At 40.9% G+C, this 25,106-nt stretch overlaps 1 protein-coding gene across 1 annotated transcript in view; it reads left to right on the top strand.

The window, feature by feature from the left end:
• LOC150085132 (branched-chain alpha-ketoacid dehydrogenase kinase-like) overlaps window positions 1-25,106 on the top strand; it is a 275,984-nt gene that overhangs the window by 131,578 nt on the left and 119,300 nt on the right. The window contains exon 6 of the mRNA XM_090373887.1: window positions 19,128-19,247. Within this exon, the coding sequence (XP_090230013.1) occupies window positions 19,128-19,247 (120 nt within the window). The remainder of the gene's footprint in view (window positions 1-19,127; window positions 19,248-25,106) is intronic.

The raw sequence follows: 25,106 nt of genomic DNA, 5'->3' as shown, positions 1-25,106 counted from the left end.
TTTTGGATTATGAAAAGGCATTTGACTCCATGCAGCATAAGGCAATGTTTCGGGCACTGGAAAGACAAGGCATAGATACCCCGCATATTATGATTTTGAAGAAAATATATGAGAACGCTACCTCCTTTATTAGACTAGACAAAGACAGTAGGAAATTTAAAATTGAGAAAGGAGTTCGACAAGGAGACACAATATCTCCGAAGTTGTTTATAGCCTTTAAAGAAGCTTTCAGAAGATTAGACTGGTCGCAAAAAGGAGTCAATGTGAATGGGGAGTACCTAAACCATCTACGATTTGCAGATGACATTGTGGTCATAAGCCATGATCCCAAAGAATTAGAGGAAAATCTTAATCAGTTATGCACAGTTACTATTCATCTTACTAAAGATGAATAGTAATGAACAGCTAAAACAAAAGTAATATGAACAAGTATGCCACAGAAAGGGATATAATGATTGAAGGAGCAGTAATTGAAAAGGTGGAGTCATATACTTATTTGGGACAAGTCATTAGCTGTAATAATGATAAATGGCTGGAAGTCAAGAGAAGAATAAATTTTGGATGGATTGCATTCAGGAAATATAGTCACATGCTGAGGAGCAATATCCCAATTTGTCTGAAACGTAAAATAACGAACCAATGTATACTCCCCACCATGACTTATGGAAGTGAAACTTGGGCACTCACCAAAAGAATGGAAGAGAAGCTGAGAACTACTACACAGTGAAGAATGGAACGAATGATATTGGGAATCAGATAAGAAGAGAAACACATGAATTAGGCAGCAAACTCAAGTAAAGGACATTCCTATCAAAACTAAAGAACTAAAATGGTGTTGAGCAGGACACATAGCTTGATGACAGATGGAATAAGAAAATAACAGAATTGTACTGAAGAAGAGCTAGAAGAAAACCCGGAAGACAACGGCAAAGATGGATAGATGAAATTCATGAGTTTGTGGGTAGTAAACGGATGACTTTGAAGGAATTGGATGCAAAAAATAATTTTGATTTCATATACTTGGATTTCTGGAAAGCTTTTGATACTGTTGCACATGGAAGACTACTGTACAAATTGGGGCAGTATAGCATTAAGGACAAGTTGCTACAATGGATAAAAGGATGGTTGAGTGGGAAAACACAGAGTGGTAATAAATGGACACTGCGCTACGTGCACTAATGTTATTAGTGGTGTACCCCAGGTTTCGGTGTTGGCCTCGTTGTTTTGTATATTTATCAATGGTATTGATGAAGGATTATCAAGCTTAATTTTAAAGTTTGTAGATGATACAAAGGTTGGTAGGGTTGTTAATGAGACTATGCTGCTGGAAAAGGATCTGGAAAAGTTGGGCAGATGGGCTGATAAGTGGCAACTGAAGTTTAACATTGACAAATGCAAAGTACTGCATGTGGGTAGCAGTAACCTCAGAGAAATGTACCAATTGGTGGTGTTACACTCGGGTAGTGGAGAATGAAAGAGAACCAAGGGTAATTGTGCAGTCAGATATGAAGTTTTCTGAGCAGTGCAGGAAGCTGCCAGAGTACGTCATGGGGTTTTGTCAATGATATACAGGAATTTTCCTAGCAGGGAGGCGCCTCCGTAGCCAGGTGGGCAGGAGCAGCAGTGCCTAGCGCACACTTCTTGATTAGACGGTGGTTTGAGACCGTGCCCATCAAATACGGAGGTTGCAGAAAGGTCAAGCAATGACCACTGCATATCCCCAGAGCAATATGGCCTTAGTTGCTAATGTTCCTAAAAAACAAACAACACACACACACAACACATGGTTCCTATCAGGGATAAGGAGGTGATTATCCCATTGTATAAGGCAGTGGTCAGGCCACACCTTGAGTACTGCATACAGGTCCTGAAGTCTCATTTTAGGAAGGTTGTAGAGTTGTTAGAATGAGTACAGAGAACAGCAATAAGACTGGTGAGTGCAACAAAGTGGTGCTCTTACGAAGAAAGGCATTAAGTTCTGCAAATTGCAGCAGCTGGAGACTAGGCACCTGCGAGGTGATCTGATTGATGTGTATAAGGCCTTGAATGGATTGAGCAGGCTCAATGCTGATGGGATTCTTCCTCTTGCTTAAAATTACCAACCTTGGGCGGGGGTCCTTAATTGAAATTGAGGAGAGACAGTTGGCGAATAAATGTGCGGAAATTTGCCTTTATCCAGCAGGTAGTTATTGCTGAAACAAACTTCCATCTATTGTTTTGGAAGTTGATAGCTTAAATAAATTCAAGGAGGATGTGGACAAACTTTTAGAATGAATGGATGGGTGAAAGGAAAGGGTTTTTTTTTTTTTGGCTGATGCTGTATAAGCTTTCTTTGTTGCATCATATGCCTCTGTTGATGCTAAAATGTTACTTTCACCCCTTTTTTGCTCTCCTTTTGAGACAGCTTTTCAAGTTTTTTTCTCTCAGCATGTATTGTACCAGTACGGTACTTGTTGACCTTGAGTAATTGTATTGCAAATGCACAGGAATTGTAAAAATTATCGACATGCAGTGAATGTCCCATTTCCTCTCAATCCACCTGATGTTCCTGTGTATACTGAACACTTCAATACTAGACTGTTTGGCTCAATCAGTATGTACATTTTTATGCCATACTTGTTTCTTAGCTGTCACTAGATGAAGAATGGATTTAAGTGGTCCAGTAAAGTACCATTTAAAGTCCCAGGTGCCATTTAAGTGGTCCAATAAAGGCTGGATTTTATAAAAGACAGTCAATAGGCAGTTTGATATTTTGGGCAAAGTGCAGGCATCCCATTATTATGAAAAATCCATTTCTTCTCATGAATGATCAAAAGCACTTCACCTGCTTCACATCTTATGGTTGTTGCATAAGCATTGTTTTTGCTCACAAGCAACAAGTGAAAAAAATTTATCAGTTGACAAGCAGCTCAAAATAACTAATTGGATTATTTCTTTGGGGCACTGGAATGAGTAGACACTGCCTTTTAGTAATTGGAAGGGATTTCATCTGTGAAGGCTCATCGCTCCAAGTAACCCTGGCACTTGTTGTTTGTAGCATTCTAACATCAACAGATGCATTGAACAAGATTCAGAATCAGCATCACTTGAATAGAATTCTATTTCAGTATCAGATGGCATATTATAAAGACCTGATGCAGTGGTATCAGCATCAAATACTGTCCATCCCTGCTCCTTTTCATCCTGTTGTAGCCGACCGGGCTAGCCGAGTGGGTAAAGTACCTGCCCGGCAACCCAAAGGTCGCGGGTTCGATTCCCGCCTCGGGCTTGGATCAAAGTACTGCAAAAACCTTGGGAGGTGCAATATGGCCACAGAAGCTGATGCGCCAACAACTACCAAATCAAAAAAAAAAAAAAAAATCATCCTGTTGTCTCAGGCTGTGGATCCATTTAACAACCCTTTATGGTTGTTGCCATATAAAATATTGTCCTGTAGAGTAAAATTTTATAGGACAACACTTTTTACACAATTTTATCAGTAGACACACACATTAAGGTTGATGTTTTGTTTTTCACAAACTAAAGAATTAAAATTCAGCAAGCATAATCTTCAAAAAAATTTTACCATTTCTTCTTGTGGAAAATTCTAAACTAGATAAAATAACTTCAACATAAGCAAAGAAGACATATGAAACTGTGAACCAAGTATACAGCTTTTATAGCATTCTCTAGAAAGTGCAATTGACACTAAGCAAAATCCCAACTGTAATGCAAATAGCTCATGGTTAAGTGAGTGAGGTGATAGCAATCACTTGTTCATTTCATGTGCCTTTCCTTTTTACAGTGCTCATTTATTGACCACAAATGAATGGACACAGTTTTGCATTCTAGCAGAAAACATGTTAAAAGATTCTGTTCTAGGTACTTTGTCATATACTTTTTCAAGATCAGATTCTAAGTATACATGTTACTTAAGTTTTCAGTAATATGTCTTAATACAGAATATTTTATCCTAACATCCCCTGTTAGACCTAAAACCTGATGTATTTTCCCCTATGGTTATATTTAACAATACTTTGAAACCCTCTTCTCTAAGATATTTATACAGATTTTACCTGGTGCACTAAGGGATGAAATCCTCTTTAATTTCCACATCTTTTTCCACTTTTTATATATAATATCGGTGTAAATACACCATAGTTAACCCATAGATTTGAGCTACGATTGTAGCGTAGAAGGCATCGTTTTAATTGTATCTCATAATGTGGTTGCCTTCACAACAAGATAGCTACTATTGAATTACTTCAAATAAATAACGCTTCTCTAGTAGAGAAGGCTACTGTTATTTATTTTCAGCGTACCACCACCCAGATCGTGACAAATGGGCCTGGAGTACTGGGGTCCATAGTTTCAAATACAGATATATACAGTTATACCCAGATATTTATTAACAAATAAAGTACAAATAAAATAAAATATAAGTACAAAAACCAGTAGCTTTCGGAACACGTGTCCCTTTATCAACTGATAAGTTAATATAAAATTTTGAATACACTACAAGCAGTGTGGCACGTTAATCATGCGTCATTGTTGTAGCACGGACGTGTGCTGCCTTACGCCAGTGATCATCCATCAATAAAACGGTTGTCTCTAGGATGGGATGCAGACGCATGCCTTTCTGGCGATTTAATGCCTTAGGATTGTTTATTATGTTTAGTGACTCTAGCCATAGGCGGTGGCGAAAGTGTCGCGCGTGGTCCACTATCTCAAAGTTGCACTTGGGGTCAAGATCGTGGTTGGTAGCCCAAAAATGTTCTGCGAGCACGGACTGGTCAGTTTCGGCAAGCCGGATTGCTCTGTCGTGTTCCGTGAGGCGATCCTGGAGACGTCTCGATGTCTCACCTACGTAGCAACTGTTACAGGCCTTACAGGTGATACGGTACACTACATTGCTGCGTAAGACAGGTGTGACAGGGGTCTTCACACTGGAGACAAGTGAACGTAGGTTCCTACCGGGTAATTGTACACATTTGATGTTGTAACTTCTAAGGATCTTCGAGATACGTCCTGACACTCCTGGATAGTACGGAATGTAGGCGGACGATATGCCGACTTGCTTCGGAGGTCTTGGGTTGAATGTAAGTTCTTCTGCCTGTGACAAGCATCTGTTTAGTACATGGGATGGATAACCGCATCTGGTTAGGTCCGCCTTCACACGGGAGATCTCGTTACGTCTAATTGTGTCGGTGCTGGAATGGCTCCAGGCCCTGGAGAATAGGGTGCGGGCAGTGCTATTGAGATGGCTTGGAGCGTGGCTGGATCCGTAGTTGGTGAATTGACCGCACCACATGGGTTTGCGGTATACTGAGGTCTCTAGATGTGGGCCTACGCGATGCACTAGTACGTCCAGAAACGGGAGCGAACCGTTCACCTCTGATTCTACGGTAAACTTGATGAAATGGATAGGGAGTTGAGGTGTTCTAGTAGTACCGTTTCAGAACCACATGGTATTATGGTAAAAATATCGTCGACGTATCTACACCACGTTGTAATAGGTGTAGGTGGGTTCTGGTGTATCTGCTCCTCTAGATCTTCCATGGCGATGTTAGCTACTACGGAACTGACAGGGGCACCCATAGCAGTGCCATGTACTTGTTTGTAGAGTGAGTCTTCAAAGGTGAAGATGCTGCTAGAGAGGCATAGGTTGAGGGCGGTACAGATGTCATCAGTGGATAGTGACGTCCTGGATTGGAGGCTTAAGTCGCTCTCAAGGAGCCTTCTGGCGCAGTGCACGGCCTGTTGGACGGGAATCGAGGTGAATAAAGAGATCACGTCAAATGATGCCATGACAGAGTTGTCAGGGATTGAAATGTTCTTAATGATGTTAATGAATTCACTGCTGTTTTTACCAGTGTGAGATGTATTACCTATAAGAGGCGAGAGGAGGCACGCGATGTGTTTGGACAGTTCATACATTGGGGCACTGCAGCAAGACACTATAGGTCTGAGAGGAATACCCGGTTTATGAATCTTTGGTAATCCGTAGAATTGCGGTAGTTGGCAGCCAGTAGCACGTAGAAGATGGTGAGTCGCGGTCGGGATCTTCTTATCTTTAAGCCATGCGTGGACAAGTTTATTAACATTTGCTTCCAGACGTTTCAAGACTTTAACGGGAGGATCAGGTAGAGGTTCATATACGTTAGGATCGAGTCATAGGGCCAAGGCTTTCTCTCAGTAGGCTGATCGGTCCAGCACAACAGTCCGGCGCCCTTTATCCGCAGGAAGTACAACGATGGAGTTGTCTTTTCTTATAGATGACAGGGCGGCACGTTGGCGGTGGTTGAGGTTTGAGTACGTTTTTTAAAAGTACGTTTGAGTACGTTTAAAAAAAAAAAACGTACTCAAACCTCAACCACCGCCAACGTGCCGCCCTGTCATCTATAAGAAAAGACAACTCCATCGTTGTACTTCCTGCGGATAAAGGGCGCCGGACTGTTGTGCTGGACCGATCAGCCTACCGAGAGAAAGCCTTGGCCCTATGACTCAATCCTAACGTATATGAACCTCTACCTGATCCTCCCGTTAAAGTCTTGAAACGTCTGGAAGCAAATGTTAATAAACTTGTCCACGCATGGCTTAAAGATAAGAAGATCCCGACCGCGGCTCACCATCTTCTACGTGCTACTGGCTGCCAACTACCGCAATTCTACGGATTACCAAAGATTCATAAACCGGGTATTCCTCTCAGACCTATAGTGTCTTGCTGCAGTGCCCCAATGTATGAACTGTCCAAACACATCGCGTGCCTCCTCTCGCCTCTTATAGGTAATACATCTCACACTGGTAAAAACAGCAGTGAATTCATTAACATCATTAAGAACATTTCAATCCCTGACAACTCTGTCATGGCATCATTTGACGTGGTCTCTTTATTCACCTTGATTCCCATCCAACAGGCCGTGCACTGCGCCAGAAGGCTCCTTGAGAGCGACTTAAGCCTCCAATCCAGGACGTCACTATCCACTGATGACATCTGTACCGCCCTCAACCTATGCCTCTCTAGCAGCATCTTCACCTTTGAAGACTCACTCTACAAACAAGTACATGGCACTGCTATGGGTGCCCCTGTCAGTTCCGTAGTAGCTAACATCGCCATGGAAGATCTAGAGGAGCAGATACACCAGAACCCACCTACACCTATTACAACGTGATGTAGATACGTCGACGATATTTTTACCATAATACCACGTGGTTCTGAAACGGTACTACTAGAACACCTCAACTCCCTATCCATTTCATCAAGTTTACCGTAGAATCAGAGGTGAACGGTTCGCTCCCGTTTCTGGACGTACTAGTGCATCGCGTAGGCCCATGTCTAGAGACCTCAGTATACCGCAAACCCATGTGGTGCGGTCAATTCACCAACTACGGGTCCCGCCACGCTCCAAGCCATCTCAATAGCACTGCCCGCACCCTATTCTCCAGGGCCTGGAGCCATTCCAGCACCGACACAATTAGACGTAACGAGATCTCCCGTGTGAAGGCGGACCTAACCAGATGTGGTTATCCATCCCATGTACTAAACAGATGCTTGTTACAGGCAGAAGAACTTACATTCAACCCAAGAACTCTGAAGCAAGTCGGCATATCGTCCGCCTACATTCCGCACTATCCAGGAGTGTCAGGACGTATCTCGAAGATCCTTAGAAGTTACAACATCAAATGTGTACAATTACCCGGTAGGAACCTACGTTCACTTGTCTCCAGTGTGAAGACCCCTGTCACACCTGTCTTACGCAGCAATGTAGTGTACCGTATCACCTGTAAGGCCTGTAACAGTTGCTACGTAGGTGAGACATCGAGATGTCTCCAGGATCGCCTCACGGAACACGACAGAGCAATCCGGCTTGCCGAAACTGACCAGTCCGTGCTCGCAGAACATTTTTGGGCTACCAACCACGATCTTGACCCCAAGTGCGACTTTGAGATAGTGGACCACGCGCGACACTTTCGCCACCGCCTATGGCTAGAGTCACTAAACATAATAAACAATCCTAAGGCATTAAATCGCAAGAAAGGCATGCGTCTGCATCCCATCCTAGAGACAACCGTTTTATTGATGGATGATCACTGGCGTAAGGCAGCACACGTCCGTGCTACAACAATGACGCATGATTAACGTGCCACACTTTGCTTGTAGTGTATTCAAAATTTTATATTAACTTATCAGTTGATAAAGGGACACGTGTTCCGAAAGCTACTGGTTTTTGTACTTATATTTTATTTTATTTGTACTTTATTTGTTAATAAATATCTGGGTATAACTGTATATATCTGTATTTGAAACCACCCAGATCGTTTTGAAGCTTTTTGCCTTCGTCATCAGTGGGCGGGTAGGTAATACAATAAGCCATCTCAGTTGCGAAGTTATATCCACATTATGAGAGATGCCAAAAGGGTGTGGTGGTAATGTATTTGGAAAATTAAATGCACTAGGCATAATCCTTATGGGTTTTGATAATTAACTATATAATATCGGTGTAAATACACCATAGTTTCCTTATTGGTTTTGATAATTAACTATATAATATCTGTGTAAATACACCATAGGGGCTTAGAGGGGAACAGGTATCCTGTGTGTTATCAGACACTCAGCCTAAAACACTGATGGATCCAATATCTCTCTATTACAGAAGATTTAGGAGAAGTCCGGTTGGCCTGCCTCCCTAAAATCCACTCATGCACACCTTCTAGATGGTAAGCCCTGTTACGTCACTTAGGTGGCAACGAACGTGTAGAGTGGTTCTCTTCAAGACTCCTGGTAAGCGTGAAGAGGAAAAGACCAAACCCTCCAGCAATGAGAGCACAACAATACAAATGGCCCTCAGTCCCCAGCAGCTTTCACTCTCCCTCTTACGGCAGCGAGAGGATCAGAGTGGAAGCAGAGGGTGCTAAGAATCTCTGGGTACGACCAGGCTGCCATGCACGGAAATTGAACTTGGCCTGTTATAACGTACGATCACTCATCGGTGAAGACAGGATATTAGAGCTGGAAAAGGAATTAGAAAATGTGAATTGGAATATCATCGGTTTGGCTGAAACAAGAAGAAGAAATGAATCACTTATAAGTTTATCAAGTGGAAATCTGCTGTACACCAATGGAAACAGTGAAAGGAGTGAAGGTGGAGTTGGGTTTCTGGTCCATAAAGATTTTAAAAATAACATTTTGGAATTCAAAAGTACATCACCAAGGGTGTCAAGACTAATACTCAAGATTTCTAAGAGGTACAAGCTAAAGATTATAATGATTTATGCACCAAAATCGAGCCATGATGATGAAGAGGTTGAAGAAATGTACACTGAAATTGAGAGTCTTGTAGATGAGCAGAAAACCCACTACACTATTATTATGGGGGACTTCAATGCTAAGGTTGGAAAAGGCAAAACAGCGCAGAAAGAGGAACTATAGGAAATTTTGGAATTGGTGAAAGAAATAAAAGAGGTGAAAGACTTGTGGAATTTGCAGAATCTCAAGGAATGTCAGTAATGAACACTTTTTTCAAGAAAAGGGTGAACAGAAAGTGGACATGGAAGAGTCCAAATGGATTAACAACTAATGAAATCGACTTCATCCTCACTAACGGAAGATATATTGTGAATGATGTTACCGTCCTGAATAAGGTAAATGTTGGAAGTGATCACAGAATGGTAAGATGTACACTTGATATAGATGTAGGAAAGGAAAAAACTGACGAGTAAATAATACAAAGGTCTTTGAAATAACAGAGGAGGAGAAAAAGCAGTATGTACTGGAACTTAAGAACAAGTTTGAGCTTCTGCAGACTGCTCAGGACCAAGATATCGACGAGGAATATTACAACTTTCTGAAAGTGATAAAGCCCAAGAAACCTATAGGGAAACAGAAATCCAAAGAAGAAAAAATTAGTCAAGAAACACTTGTCATGATGAACCAAAGATGACAAATGAAGAGCAAGAAAAACACTGACAGGGAGAAAATTGAGTATACTGAGTTATGCAAAGCCATTAGAAAGAGACTCAGAGAGGACATAAGAAGATTTAACACAAGAAAAGTAGAACAAGCATTAAGGGAAAACAAAGGATTTAAATCAGCAGCCATGAGCAGTAATACAGAAAGACAAATGATACTGAAACTGAAGAATAGCGATGGTTTACTTATAAACAGCAGAGAAGGCATAATTCAAATAGCAGAAGACTACTATAGAGAATTATACAAGGAGCGAGGGAATGATACCAGCAGTGGGGAAGATGGATTGCAAAGTAGCAACACATACGACATACCCGATATTCTTCCTGATGAGGTAGAACATGCATTGAAGAAAATGAAGAATCGGAAAGCCCCGGGGGAAGATGAAGTTACTGTAGAGTTGTTAAAATTGGGAGGAAGAGACATAACACAAAAACTGGCAAGGCTCTTCACAAAGTGCATTAGAAAAGGTGCGATGCCTAAGCAGTGGAATAATGCAATCATAGTTTTGCTGTATAAGAAAGGAGATAAATCAGAAATTGGAAATTATAGACCAGTTAGCTTGTTATCCCATATCTACAAGTTGTTCACAAGGGTCATTACTAACAGATTAGAAAGAATACTTGATGAGAATCAACCGAAAGAGCAAGCTGGCTTTAGGACAGGATTCTCAACTATGGATCACCTTCACGTAATATCACAGCTAATGGAGAAAGCAAATGAATATAAAACACCATTATGCCTGGCATTTGTGGATTATGAAAAGGCATTTGACTCCATACAGCATAAGGCAATGTTTCGGGCACTGGAAAGACAAGGCATAGTTACTCCATATATTATGATTTTGAAGAAAATATATGAGAGTGTGCTACATCCTTTATTAGACTAGACAAAGACAGTAGGAAATTTAAAATCGAGAAAGGAGTTCGACAAGGAGACACAATATCTCCGAAGCTGTTTACTGGTGTCCTTGAGGAAGTTCAGAAGATTAGACTGGTCGCAGAAAGGAGTCAATGTGAACGGAGAGTACCTAAACCATTTACGATTTGCAGATGACATTGTGGTCATAAGCCACGATCCCAAAGAATTAGAGGAAAATCTTAATCAGTTATGCACAGTTAGTAAGGATTTTGGACTAAAGATGAATATGGCTAAAACAAATGTAATGAAGAACAAGTATGCCACGGAAAGGGAAATAATGATTGAAGGAGCAGTAATTGAAAAGGTGGAGTCATATACTTATCTGGGACAAGTTATTAGCTGTAATAATGATAAATGGCTGCAAGTCAAGAGAAGAATAAATTTTGGATGGATGGCATTCAGGAAATATAGTCACATATTGAGGAGCAATATCCCAGTTTGTCTGAAACGTAAAATAATGAATCAATGTATACTCCCCACCATGACTTATGGAAGTGAAACTTGGGCACTCCCCAAAAGAATGGAAGAGAAGCTGAGAACTACACAGCGAAGAATGGAACGAATCATATTGGGAATCAGACTGTTAGATAAGAAGAGAAACACATGGATTAGGCAGCAAACTCAAGTAAAGGACATTCTTATCAAAATTAAAGAACTAAAATGGTCTTGGGCAGGACACATAGCTCGAAGACATGATGACAGATGGACTAAGAAAATAACAGAATGGTACCCAAGAGGAGCTAGAAGAAAACCTGGAAGACAAAGGCGGAGATGGATAGATGAAATTCATGAGTTTTTGAGTAGTAAATGGATCGCCAGTGCTCAAAACAGAAGGAACTGGAAAGTTGCTGGAGAGGCCTTCATCCTGCAGTGGATTGAAAATGGCTGATGATGATGAAATACACCATAGTTAACCCATAGATTTGAGCTACGATTGTAGCGTAGAAGGCATCGTTTTAATTATATTTTATTATATTTTACCATTAAACTGCATATCCTTTTTCTTTTTTTTTTTAAATTCAACATCTGTAATGGTTTAGAATTGTACATTTTAGAACATTTTATATGAATTTTTTTATTGTTTTTAAGTCCTGAATAAACCCTGCTCAAGTATAGACCTCATGTTATGAAACAACTATTACTGGTGCAATTAATGCTTTCCATCATCTGCATGCTCTCCTTTGAATAATGTGATACAACCACTGTTTTTCTTTTAGTATTTTTGGACTAATTAATCTAAACTTAATGGATTTTGATTTGATATTTCCTATGACAATTTTTACTTTAATAATAGACATAGAAACTTGTCACAAGATCTTATGTTTCAAGGCCAACCCTAATATACCAAGTGGTAACTGCCAGATTCTTGCTAATAATGCCAACACTGTCTGAATTAAATGATATTAGTAAAGCTGAATGATGTATTGAAGCAAACATTTTCATACTATTCCCATATTCCAGTGTTTGGTGTCCTACTGCCTGTAGGTGAACTTCATGAGTTTGTCTTCTGTTATTCCCTGAGATTTTACATTTGCCCTGTTGTTGGTGTCTCATCCATGAGAAAGAACAAACCTCTCTCTCTCTCTCTCTCTCTCTCATTCATTTTCCTTAATCCATTCACTGCCTTATATGCCTCAATTAGATCTTCCCTTAGATGTCCAATTGTCAAACTTTGCACCTCACATCTTCTAGGCCATTCTTTGTACCTACATTACTAGCAATTTGGTTGCTGTTTTCTGAACTCTTTGCAGAAGTTCTATGTCTTTTCTTTAGATGCACTCGCCAGACCGGAATACAATATTCCAAGTGCAGTCTAACCATTATCTTGTAAGGAGGGATAATGATGTCATTCTCCCTACTAGCAAAGCCTTCTAAATTATAGACAGGACACCATGTGCCTGCCTGGCTACCTGTTCACATTGCATTGAAAATTTCATGTCAGATTGAATCATAACACCTAAGTCTTTTTCATCTTAACCAATTTTAGCCCTTCCCCCTCCCCAGTCAGTTTATAAGCAACTCCAGTTGCTTATAAACAAATTTCTGTTGCCGGAATGCATAACCTTATCTTTTAGAAGCATTAAACTTTAGTCACCATTTTTGATGTGAAAACATCTTTGTGACACCTACTAAATTTCGGACTGAAATAAAACCAATTTTTTCACGAAAATGTGAAGCAGAAATGATGCATATCATGTAACTTCCTAAATGACACTTGTGCAGTCACTAACATTGATTCTTGATGTGAAAACATCTTTGGCAGGACCCACTAAATTTCCATTCAACAGTCAGTGTTCAGCCCATTGGCAAAAATGTGAAACAGAAATTATGCGAATTACATCACTTTCCAAATGACACTGATTTAGTCACTAACGTTGATTAGGTAGAGTAAGTATAAGGTATAAGGTATGTTAGTGTCTAACGGCTCCTGGGATTTCTCCCATCTCCGCGGGTGTACATTGTATCGGGGCCAGAGATTTGAAGTGTGTGGGGGTCATGTGCTGTGTATTGTGTTGTGCCCTTTGTTCCTCCGGTCTATTAGCCGCCGAGCCCCTAGTGGGACCCGACATTACCACACCATGCCACGGGGAGGCTGACCGGGTGTACCACTGTAGCTAGAGTACTCTGGCGGGTCCTGCCACCTACTTTCCTGGGATTTCAGTGGCTAGGACCAGATTTAAGAATGAGATGATCGCTGTTTCTTGAGCAACGGTTGTAATTTTAACAGAGCGTAGGGTTGTTCGCTGATAACTTGTTCTAGGGCCAAATAGGTCGGGCAGTAATTTTGATGTTTTTAGATTTAGACCTGTGGGTGCATGAGTGTGTGTGTATATAAAAATATATATACACACACACCCACACACAAATATATATATATATATAAACTAAAAAAAAAAAAAAAAAAAACGTTGTGCAAGAGAAAAGTAAGGGAGGAAGGCAAAAAGACTGGAGGGTAGGAAACAGAAGAAAGGGGCCAATAGAGAAGATGGCCCCTGATGACAGTGTGGCATGCCCAACGCCTCACCAGAGAGAAGAGTGGGGTGGCGGGTGGACGAAAACCACCTCCCCACAAAAAAATAAATAAATAAAAATAAAAAATAATAATAATAAATAAAAAAAAAAAAAAAATCATTCTGTAAGAGAAAAATAGGGGGGGGAGTAAAGAACGGATGGCAGGAAACAGAAGAAAGCCGGAAAAAAAAAAAAAAAAAAAAAAAAAAATGAGAGTGAGATATACCCCGCAAGTTCAGGGTAGGTACAGCTAGCACGGCCAGTCAGTTTTTCAGCCGACAACTTGCTGGAAATCCAGCAGTGTGAGTGCTGCTATGGTGGATGGGTCATGTTCAGTAAGGTCTAGTTCAGGTGCCGTCATTGGGACTCCATTTGGTGAGTCTTTGTCGCATCCAGACTGAAGGCTGGTCCAGTAGTCCATCAGAACGAACAGTGGGGGTGGTCAAAACCAGGAGTCCAAGATTAATGGTCAAGTCCAGGGATCGATGCTAGGCCTCTTCTTGATGAGATGTGTCACGTCTGGTCGAGAAAAGTTTGTCCAGGAATCAATGATGAGGAATTTGTCAAAGTATGTGTGGACCCTGTCTTTGATTGCACTGCTGGTCAAGTCTTGTGCAAGTTGGTTCAAGGCATTAGCATTCATGGCTCAATGATGAATAGCAACAATTGGCAGTCATGGTTGTTATGACCTATTGATTCGGATACTAAGGTGGTGGTAGTGCTTTCTGCCTGGTAAATAAGTCCATTGCAAATTGAGTCAGAGCTCGGTAAGTTTCTTCATTCTGTAGGGTGAGGTGTTCTTGATTTTGGTAGTTGAAGCGTAGTTTTGTTATTAGGATCCTCCTGAAGTCCTCGTAGATTTCACAGCTGTGGGCAAGGTGCTCCCACGTCTGATCCTCTCCACAGTGGCAGCGGGGTGAGTCTGAAATTCTGAAGTCATGTAGTTTTTTCTGGAAGGAGCCATGCCCAGTGAGGAGGTAGGTAGCATAGAGTCCTGGTGAAAACCAGACAGGTGTGAGGGGGTAGAAGGCCCTGACATCAGGGAGGAATCTTTTGGTGACAGCGCCTTTAGTTGATGTCTGCCATCTTTCTTGCCAGGTGTCTGTTAGATGTTCATTAAGTCTCATCTTTTCAGCGTTTCTATTATTTGCTGGGTCAGTGGTGAAACCTGCACAAGTAACTGCTCTTCCTTTGGCTATTTGGTAGAGCAACCCATGACGAACAATCTCCAGGTCCAGTGGAAGAGATCCAGTGAGGACCTGTAGCGCATGGGTGCTGACAGTGCGACAAGCACGCGAGGACAGAAGGAGAAGAGAGCGCTGGATAGTTCCTAGGCGCGATCTGTTTACTACGGTATTGGCCTTCTTGTACCAGACTCCAGAAGCATAGGTGATAACCGGGATGAAAACTGCCTTATAGAAGAGTGACAGCGTTCTCTTCTTTAAGCCCCAGTCCTTCCGGGCAACTCTTGAGACTTGGGCAGCATACTTCCTGATCTTAATCCTGAGTTGGTCTAGATGAGGAGTGAAGGAAAGGTTTTTGTCTAAGATCAAACCTAGATATTTAAGCTCTGTTTTTAGTTTTACTGTAACACCATTGACCTTGATTTGGGGTGGTCTTCTCAAATCAAGGGTGCCTTTTAGTAGGATCGAATTGGTTTTCTCTGGGGAGATCTTTAGGTTGTTATGCTCTGCCCAAGCTTGAAGGGTGGAGATGGCCTGGTTGGCAGTTGCTTCTAGTTGGGTTCTGTTATTGGCAGAAAAGAGCATGACCAGGTCATCTGCATAGGCCTGGGTTTGTACATTGTTGAGTTTGGTGTTCAGGAAATCATCCAGCACCAGATTCCAGAGGAGAGGCCCCAGGACAGATCCCTGAGGGCATCCCCTGAAGACTGGTCTGGAGACACTGCAGTGGGGAGCAGACACGACAACTCGCCGGTCCTGGAGATAGGTCTTGATGCATCTATATAAGTTTTCTGGGACATGCGCTCTTCGGAGTCTGCCCAGGACGCTGGGCCACCAGAGGGAATCGAAGGCACCAGCAAAGTCAAAGGAGATTAGTAGAAAGTATTTGGAGTTGCAGTTGGTAGCAGCTTCAATGATTGTTTCCAGTGCATCAATCGTGGAGCGTCCTTTCCGGAAACCGTACTGCTTAGGTGAGGAGAGACCAGCGTCATTGTAGTGGGCTTCTATTCTATGGGAGATCATCCTTTCGAGAAGTTTGCTGAAGACTGGCAGCAGTGCAATGGGCCGGTAAGATTGTGGCAGATCATGTGGTTTGGTTGCATTCTTCAATATAAGTCTAAGGATTGCAGTCCTCCATTGTGTGGGGAAGAATCCTTGGTGGAGACAGTGGTTTAACAGGTTGAGTATTGTAGTGGGAATAAGTTCAATGGCCTTCTGGACGATTTCTGGATCGAGCATGTCTCTGCCCGGAGCCTTCTTGTTTCTGATTCTAGATGCAGCTAAGTTGAGCTCGGTTGTGGTGAAGGGTTCTTCAATTGCAGTTGTGTGATATGTTTCATTTTCCATGCAGAGCTGTAGCTGTTCCGGTGTGTGTGGGTCAGCAGGCTGCTGAAATGTAGCGTCTAAAATATTATTGATAGTATCTTGCCACGATCTGGTATACAGTCCGTTCGGTAATTTTGTGGTTGATACGACCTCGCCTCTGGGAAGCTTGTTAGTGGTCACTTTGTACACAATCCCCCAGGGATTGGCGTTCCCTTCAGTGCTTACCAGGGCTTCCCATGAGCGCCTTTTGCGCTGTTTTATTGTTGTGGTATACTGGTTCCTGGTCACTCGATATTGCTGCAGTAAAGCCTCTGTTTCTTCTGGAGGCCATGTTCTTCTTGCACGTTGATAGCGTTTTCGTCGGTAAATGACTTCGCGTCTAAGAGCCTGGAGTTCAGGTGACCACCAGGGGACAGCACCAGGTGTGAATCTCTTCTTTTTGATAGCCTTGTTTGCAGCATTACTGACGAGCTGTGTAATTGCACATTGATGCTGGTCTGGGCTGAGGCCGCTAGGATTGAAGCGGCTGGCTGCACTGGTCAATTCCTCCTTAAAAAGGTTCCAGTCAGCCTTATTCAGGGCATATCTTCTTTGTTGAGTTCGGTTGGTTGGTTGTGTGACTAGTGAACGGTGTAGTTGGAAGGTTAGTACCCTGTGGTCAGAGGTGGTCCAGTCCTCACGGACTGTCCAGGAAGCAAGGTGCTGAGCAATGGAGCTTGAGGCTAAGGTGATATCTATTGTAGCTTCCCACAGGGTACTGGAGAAAGTTGGCAGGCAGTTAGGTTTGTTTAGAATGACCAGGTTGCTGTTAGACAAGTAGTCCTCAAGACGTTGGCCATTTCTATTTCCTCTGTGATTTTGAGTTCGGCTGTGCCAGGCTGGGGACCTGCAGTTAACATCAGCCCCTATAATGAGTTTAGCATTTGGCATTTGTAGCTGGATGGTCTGTAGATATCGGGTGGCAGGAAGAATATCTTCCCCCGGTCGACAGTATATCGAAACTAAGTAGAATTGCCCCAGTGGTGAAATTACATGGGCGCACACAGCCCAGCTAGTACACAGATCAGTGATTTTGGTGACAGTCAGTTCGGGATTGCGAACGACGATCGCGGCCCAGGGTGTGTCACCATCAACCTGGACCACTTTAAATCTTAAGGGGTAGCCTTTTACCTCCTTGTCATGAGTGTATGGCTCCTGAAGCAGCAGCACATCTAAGTTCTCTTCATCTGCCTTTTTGACCAGTTGTGCAGCAACAGCCTTGGCCCTCTGAGCGTTATGTTGTGCTATTTTCACAGTGTGGGTATTTAGGTTTGGTCTGTTACTCCCCATATTCTATTCTTGATTGTTGAGCACTTCTGGCTTTGAGATAAACTGGGCAACTGCTGTCACGGAGCGAATGGTTGGCTGGCACTTTTAGGGCCTTGCAATTGGCACATGTGGGAGGTTGAGACTTTTTGGGACATGTAGCGTATTCATGCCCCATTTCGGCACAGTGGCCACAGGTGGGAAGATTTTGCCTGCACGTGTGCGTGGTGTGGCCGAAACGGCAGCACCTGAAACATTTGGGGACGGCTACATGCTCCCTAAAGCGGTGGCTGCCCCAGTTGATGTAAATTCTTGTTTGTTGGGAGAGGATCTTCCAGGCCTTGGGTGACAGCTCAAAGACCCAGTTAATGGTGTGCCCAGCTCTGGGTTTTGTTTGGAATTTAGGGATTATGTGAGAAGTTGGTTCTTCATCTGGGAGTTCCTGTTTCAAGTTTCTGTGGAAAATTTCGGTAGAGTAAGTAGTGGGCGTGAGCATAAAACGTTACATTGTTATTTTAGACTGAAGTAAAACCGATGAAATTAACATTTTACGTTATTTAGGAAGTAGCAGGTATGAGCTAATGCTCACGTCCGATACTTCCTAAATAATGCTAATGATGCTAACTCATTCACTAACATTTGATTCAATAGAGTTTGTAGCGGGCTTGAACATAACATAACATTACATTGTTCATAACTTCGGTTCTAGTTCGATTTTACAACTGTTCTGATTTTTGTCAAAGGTGTTGTCACATATCTTTCATGCATACAGAATACTTTTTTTTTTTTTTTTTCATTAGTACATTTTTCTGGTCCATATATGCAACTGATCCAAGTCTTTTTTTTTTTTTTTTTTTTTTTTTTTAAGCAACATGGCCTGGCTCAGATTTTTAACCACAAATTCACATCATTAGCAAACTTTGATAGCTTACATTGGATACCTTTGTCAGTTTAATTGACGAAGGCATCCAAGATACAACACTGATCCCTGAGGGACCACACTTGTTATGCCAGTCCACCCTTCTGCTTCTTATCTTTTAGCTAGCCTGCAACCCAGCATAGAATCTTACCAGTAAGATTCTATGCTAGAGATTTTATCTCAAATTTGAGATAAATAAACTATATAAACTGGAAGAATTTGAGATTATATCTTAAATTCTTCCAGTTTATATAGCAGACGTTCATGAGGGACACTATCAAAAGCTTTACTAAAGCCTAGATGTTCAACTACTTAATAACTATATCATAGTAATTTATCACCTTGGTCAGCATGACCTCCCATAATGAACTCATGCTGCTACAAGTGTTTTTTGGAGGTACTCTGCATAAATATGCTTATCAGTGAAAGTATTAAAAAAACATTGTTAGTTTTAAATTATTTAAATAAAAGTAATTTATTTTCAGTGATATTTTAATATTTTTATAATTTTTAGATTGCTGACTTTGAAACTGAAAAGCGCTATAGTGAAATGCTCCGCACACTTTTAGATGATCACAAGGATGTTGTTACCCAATTAGCTTCAGGATTCAAAGAATGTTTAAAGTATATAAAAGTATGTTGTATAATTTAATTTCTACTTAATTTTTATTAAATTTTGGACATATCTATAGGTTTTGGATGGTAAAATGGAAACACCCAGGTTACAACATTGAATTAATGGTAAATGTTACAAAAATATTAGCACGTCACAAGGCAATTCTCTTGAAGGTGACATCAGTTCAAAGAGAATTGTGATATGATATGTTAACAAATATATCACAAGGGTGGTGGTGTTGTTTGGGAAGGGGATTTAGTCAAGATTGAAGTAGAACAGGAGAAAATAGTGAAGAAACTATGGAATGGTCTGATGGGACCTTCACAGAGCAGGGTACCACGGCCAGATTTTGGTGCACAAACTGTTCATAATGTCTCAGTCATCTTCAGTGGCATGGAGAGTTACCAAGGACCCCTATTGCAAAGGGATCCGGAAAAGTTTCCCCCCACATTTCGCCCCCTCCATTTCGTCTCCCACATTTTGCCCCCGACACATTTCACCCCCAGTAGATAATGAATAGGCTATAGAAATGTAAATAATACACCTAATTTTTTATTAGTTCTAATTTATTTTGTTTTAATAGAATGAATCAATCAAAGGTAAAGGTAATCAAATCAAAGGTAATCAATCATAGAATAAATGCACATTATTATTGTTTAAAACTCGTGAAGTTGTATGCATTGCCTCTAAGGTAATCAATCACATTACGATTTTGAAAATCTTGGACTATTCTTTTGATTCTAGCAGAAATTGCAGCATACTTCTTGTTCCATCAGAAAACCACTCCTGTCTACGTGCCAATAACTGAAGATTGTTACTAGTGGAAAAAATAAGCATGCAACCCGGGAGCAGTTTGTCCTGAGAATGTTATTAGTGAAGTCCCTCAGGGCTCAGTGTTGGGTCCATTATTGTTTTCTGTATTTATAAATGATATTGATGATGGTATATCGGGCTTAATGTCCAAGTTTGCAGACGATACAAAGGTTGGCAGGGTTGTCAAGGACACTACTGACACTATGCTGCTGCAACAGAATCTGGAAAGGTTGAGAAGATGGGCTGAGAGGTGGCAAATGAAGTTTAACATTGACAAATGTAAAGTACTACACATGGGAAACAGCAACCCCAGAGCAACGTATCCAACTCTGTGGTACAACACTGACAGTGGTAGAGAATGAAAGGGACTTGGGGGTGGTTGTGCAGGCAGATATGAAGTTCTCTGAGCAGTGCAGACGGGCTGCAAGAGTAGCTCATGGAGTATTGTCAATGATATACAGGAATTTTTCCAGCAGGGATAAGGAGGTGATTATTCCATTGTATAAGGCGATGGTCAGGCCACACCTAGAGTACTGCATACAGGTCTGGAGGCCTCATTTCAAGAAGGATGTAGAGCTGCTGGAACGAGTACAGAGAAGGGCAACAAGATTAGTGAATGGAACAAAGGGGTGCTCTTACGAAGAAAGGCTTAAGTTTTGCAAATTACAGTGTCTGGAGACTAGGCACCAGCGAGGTGATCTGATAGAGGTGTATAAAGCCTTGAATGGTTTAAGCATGCTCAATGCTGATGGGATTCTTCCTCTAGCTCAGAAAAATCACCTGAGAGGGCATAAATTCAAATTGAGGAAAGACAGATGTAGGATAGACGTGCGGAAATTTGCCTTTAGCCAGCGGGTGGTTGGTTGGTGGAACAGACTTCCATCCTTTGTGGTGGAGGTTGATAGCCTAAATAAGTTTAAGGCTCAGCTGGACAGGTATTTTGAACGAACAGAGGGGTGAAGTGGAAGTGGTTTTTTCTTTTTTTTTTTTTTGGCTGATGCTGCATAAGCTTGCTTTCTTGCATCAAATGCCTATGCTAATGCTAATATCGCCATCCTCAAGAATTATTAGCGAGTTGGACTAGGAGAGTTGGAAAAGAAGCTTCCTATATCTAAAATAAAGGTAATCCCTTGTTGATTTATAATATAATTAAAAAGTGTTGTACATTGCCATTGATAATAATTTCTTGATAATTTTGTGCAATTACTAAGTCCTGGAGATTGCTCGGTAAAGCAGGAGTACCATTGTTGCATCGAACATGACGAATGGTTCGTTTAAGTGAATCCTTTTTAGGAAGTAATGCCGTGACATTGGTATGAGCCTCTGCAATAACCGATGCAACAATTTGCTGTGGCCGTTCGTTCGTGGTTGTTGCATGTTACTGTATTTGACCAATCAATTGCAATGCTTCCGACCTTGCAGCTTGAGCTGCCTGGTTATGTTTAGTTATGATTTTCACAACTGGGCCTTCCAAACACGCCCTTTGCAAGTGGAATGTTTTTGAATTGAACATTTTTTGAGCAAGAGTCCACTCTGTATCTTACTTCTCTGTGGAGGCGGCGAAAACAGCAAATGTGCGCTGTCGACTGTGCCACGAAATGTGAGGAGAGCCAGATGCAGGAACTTTTATTGTTTGAATTTAGACAAATCAGAACAAGATTCACTTGTTACCGAAAAGACTCCAATAAGATTAGTCACTGTTCCCTCCCACATGTCCATCACTAGCCACGTGACTATCACCCTCGTGGTCAAGTATGTATTCTTTCCATTGTGAAAGGATTAACAGTTCCAGTTAATCTCTTTCACAATGGAAAGAGAACCCTGAAGACATACAAAAGGGGAGAAATTAGTTTAAAAGCTACGTGACAATTTGTACACAAATGTCATTTTGAAAATTTGTTCGGAAAAGTTAGAGTTGTCGGAAGTTCAGTTCGAGTAATCGAGAGAGTTTAACATGGAATCTCCACTAAAGGGGCTGGGACTTCAATAAAAATTCGAGTTATCGAGAGTTGACTGTACAGTATGTACATTTCTGTAGCCTACTCATTATCTACTGGGGGCGAAATGTGAGAGGCGAAATGCAGGTGGGGGAAATGTGGGGGGGCACTTTTCCGTAAACCATTTCAAAGTGTATACAGCCCCCCCACTTGTGTTTGGGTTAGTTGGTTCCTAGTGCTAAGTGCATGATAGGTCCCCCCATTGCTTTGTATGTGCGAAAGCAACAAGTCAATTTTAACATATAATAAATCACTAAGATTAAAAAAAATTAATAAAATACTAGGGAGGCTTTGCCCCCCTGCTCGCTGCACTTGCTTCTTTTGATAAAATAAAATAAAATACAGAAGCGTTTGACACCATGTCTCTCTTCCTCAGCTATGAATACATAAAAACGTTACATATGGAAATCAAGAATGGTACTGCGTGATCATGCTAGATAAACAAAGTGCGAGCACTTGGTTCATCTAGCATGATCATGCTAAAACAGAAGCTTGTTTTACCACAGTAAAACAAGCTTCTGTTATGTATTTTAGTACTTGTTACGTATTACCACGTAACCTACATCCCTCTTCTCTCATTGGCTGAATAAATATCACTAGGAGGAAAATTGTTTTAATGTATAGAAAGAAAAAAAATTTTTATTTTAAGTGTTTTTGTTGATCATTAAAAATGAATTTAATTACTTAATGAAATAATATTAAGGTCTCAGCTGGGCCCCTTTGAGAGTTTCTAGGCTTGAATACTGTAGGCTGCATAATAGTCCTCTAGTCATCTTCATTATGTGTACAGTTTATCTTCTTGTCTTTGGGGTGGTGTCTTTCAGTCTTACAAGATGTATTGTCACTGCAGGACTTAGATGGCTCGATGCTATATTCATTCTGACTCTACTTATGTGACTAGGTTTCCAATTTTGTTTGTCCACTATGTGCAGTTTTTAACTTTGCAAAAAGTGAAATTGACATGAAATAATGCTTAATAATACAAAGCTGATATGTATAGTGTGGCCCAGAATAAAGTATACTGAAGTTTGGCAAATAATGCCAAAACACTGGACATTGTGTTAGTCTGGCCTTAGTTATAGCTGAGAATGAGAAGTTTGTTTACTAGATCCTGTTAAAGAAAAGGTTTTTATTGTAGAGCATTATTTCTGTTAAGGAGTAGGCAAAATTGGTGAAAATTTTACATGAAGTGTGAAAATTTTATATGAACATTCCTTTCCAGGTTAAGTTCAGTAAAGATCCACTAACCAAGCAGATAGTGTTTCTCTTTGGTGAATAAGCTTAAAAAGTTCAATTTTGTGTCACCATAAAAACAGAAGTGGAAGGAAATGGACTTCTACAGACAATATGAATGTAAAGGCAGTGTTTGAGTGTTTTATAAAATTGTATGGTCATCCAGGCAAGTCCAATGTGTAACAAAAGGACTCAAAATGAAAAGAAAGTCTATTTGAAGAATAATTTATCCATTAGGAGCTTTTTTTGTATCATATGCAGATATATCACCAGGTGGGATTACAGGATTTGAAACAAAGGCTTTTGTTTTGTGGCATTAGTAGAGGAATATGAGAGGCATAAGAAAGCAAGCTTATACAGCTAGGCCTCACATAACGCGAGTTTGATTAACACGATATTCAGTTAACGTTATTTGAAAAATGATACCACTTTACACGATGCAAATTTCCAGTTAATGTGATCTTTTTTTTTTTTTATGCAATAGTTGAAAAAGATTTGAATCGTGCGTTAAGCTTACCGCGAGTCGTACGGTCAATAAACAAATGTTTGCCTGCTGCCCTGCCTCTGTGTGTTCTATCAACCATCGGAAGAAGACGTGTTTATCTCCTGCTAATAAAGTCAAATTTTTAAATGAGCCAGATGAAAATGTTACCGCGAAGGAGATAACGGTAAAAGAATTAGATGAAATCTTTCGTATCGCATAGAACCTCAAACATAAAGTTTGATGTTCTCTATGATATTTATTTCGCCAGGGCCCAGAGGAAATTGTTGCCGGCTATCGGAAATTGATTGATGAAAAGGGGAAGTCAACACTGTTCAAATGTTTCCACAACAGTAATTTCTTCATTGTGTATTTTATGTCAGAGGTTTCCAAAGTTTCTCGGTTCATGGCAGCTTTAATGTCTCAGTAATTTTTTCAAGGCGTACCCAGACCAAAAGAAATACCTAACAGTTTCGTTTAGTAGTTAGGTCCAAACAACTTAATAAGAAATGCTGAAACTGTGAACTGCCTCGAGCTAGTAGTTTGCACGGTCCGACAGATGTTGAGTATCGCTGTTTCCCTTGAAAATTTAAAATATTCCGCGACGCACAGTTTAAGAACCGCTGTTTTATGCAATAAACATTTAATTCCATATTATTTTCATTATCTTTTACATTATATACAGTTAAAAAGTTATTTAAAAGGTATTTTTAAAATTCTTTATGGACATTCCAGAAGGTCAAGGACCAATTATAATTTTTCCTATTGGTTATGATATTCGATTAACGTGTTTCCGTTTTGCACGATGTGCTCGCGGGACGAATTAATCACGTTAATCGAGGCCTGCCTGTATAGCATCAGCAAAAAAAAAACAAAAAAAAAACTTTCCCATTTCACCCATCCATCATCTCCAAATGCTTGTCTAGTTTCTGCACATCTGTTCTACGACTGCCTTTCCTTAATTTATGTTCCCTCAGGTGAGTAATCTGAGCAGGACAAAGAATCCCATCAGCATTGAGTTTGCTCAAACCATCCAAGGTCTTATACATCTCAATCAAATCATCTCACAGGCGCTAGTCTCCCGACACAGCAATTTGCAGAACTTAAGCCTTTCTTGGTAATGGAAACCCTTTGTTCCACTCACCAGTCTCTTTGCCCTTCTCTATATCCTTCTCTGTTGCACTTTCAGCAGCTTTAGATCCTTCATAAAATGAGGCCTCCAGACCTGTCTGCAGTACTCAAGGTGTGGCTTGACGATTTGCTTTAAACAAGGAGATAATCACCTCCTTATCCCTGCTAGAAAAATTCCTGTATATATCACTGACACGACACCAAGAGCTCTTGCAGCCTGTC

Source organism: Mastigoproctus giganteus, chromosome 5 (genome assembly GCF_048544385.1).
Source record: "Mastigoproctus giganteus isolate SK-2022 chromosome 5, ASM4854438v1, whole genome shotgun sequence".
NCBI lineage: Eukaryota > Metazoa > Arthropoda > Arachnida > Uropygi > Thelyphonidae > Mastigoproctus > Mastigoproctus giganteus.
This window is presented reverse-complemented; position numbering and strand designations above follow the sequence as displayed.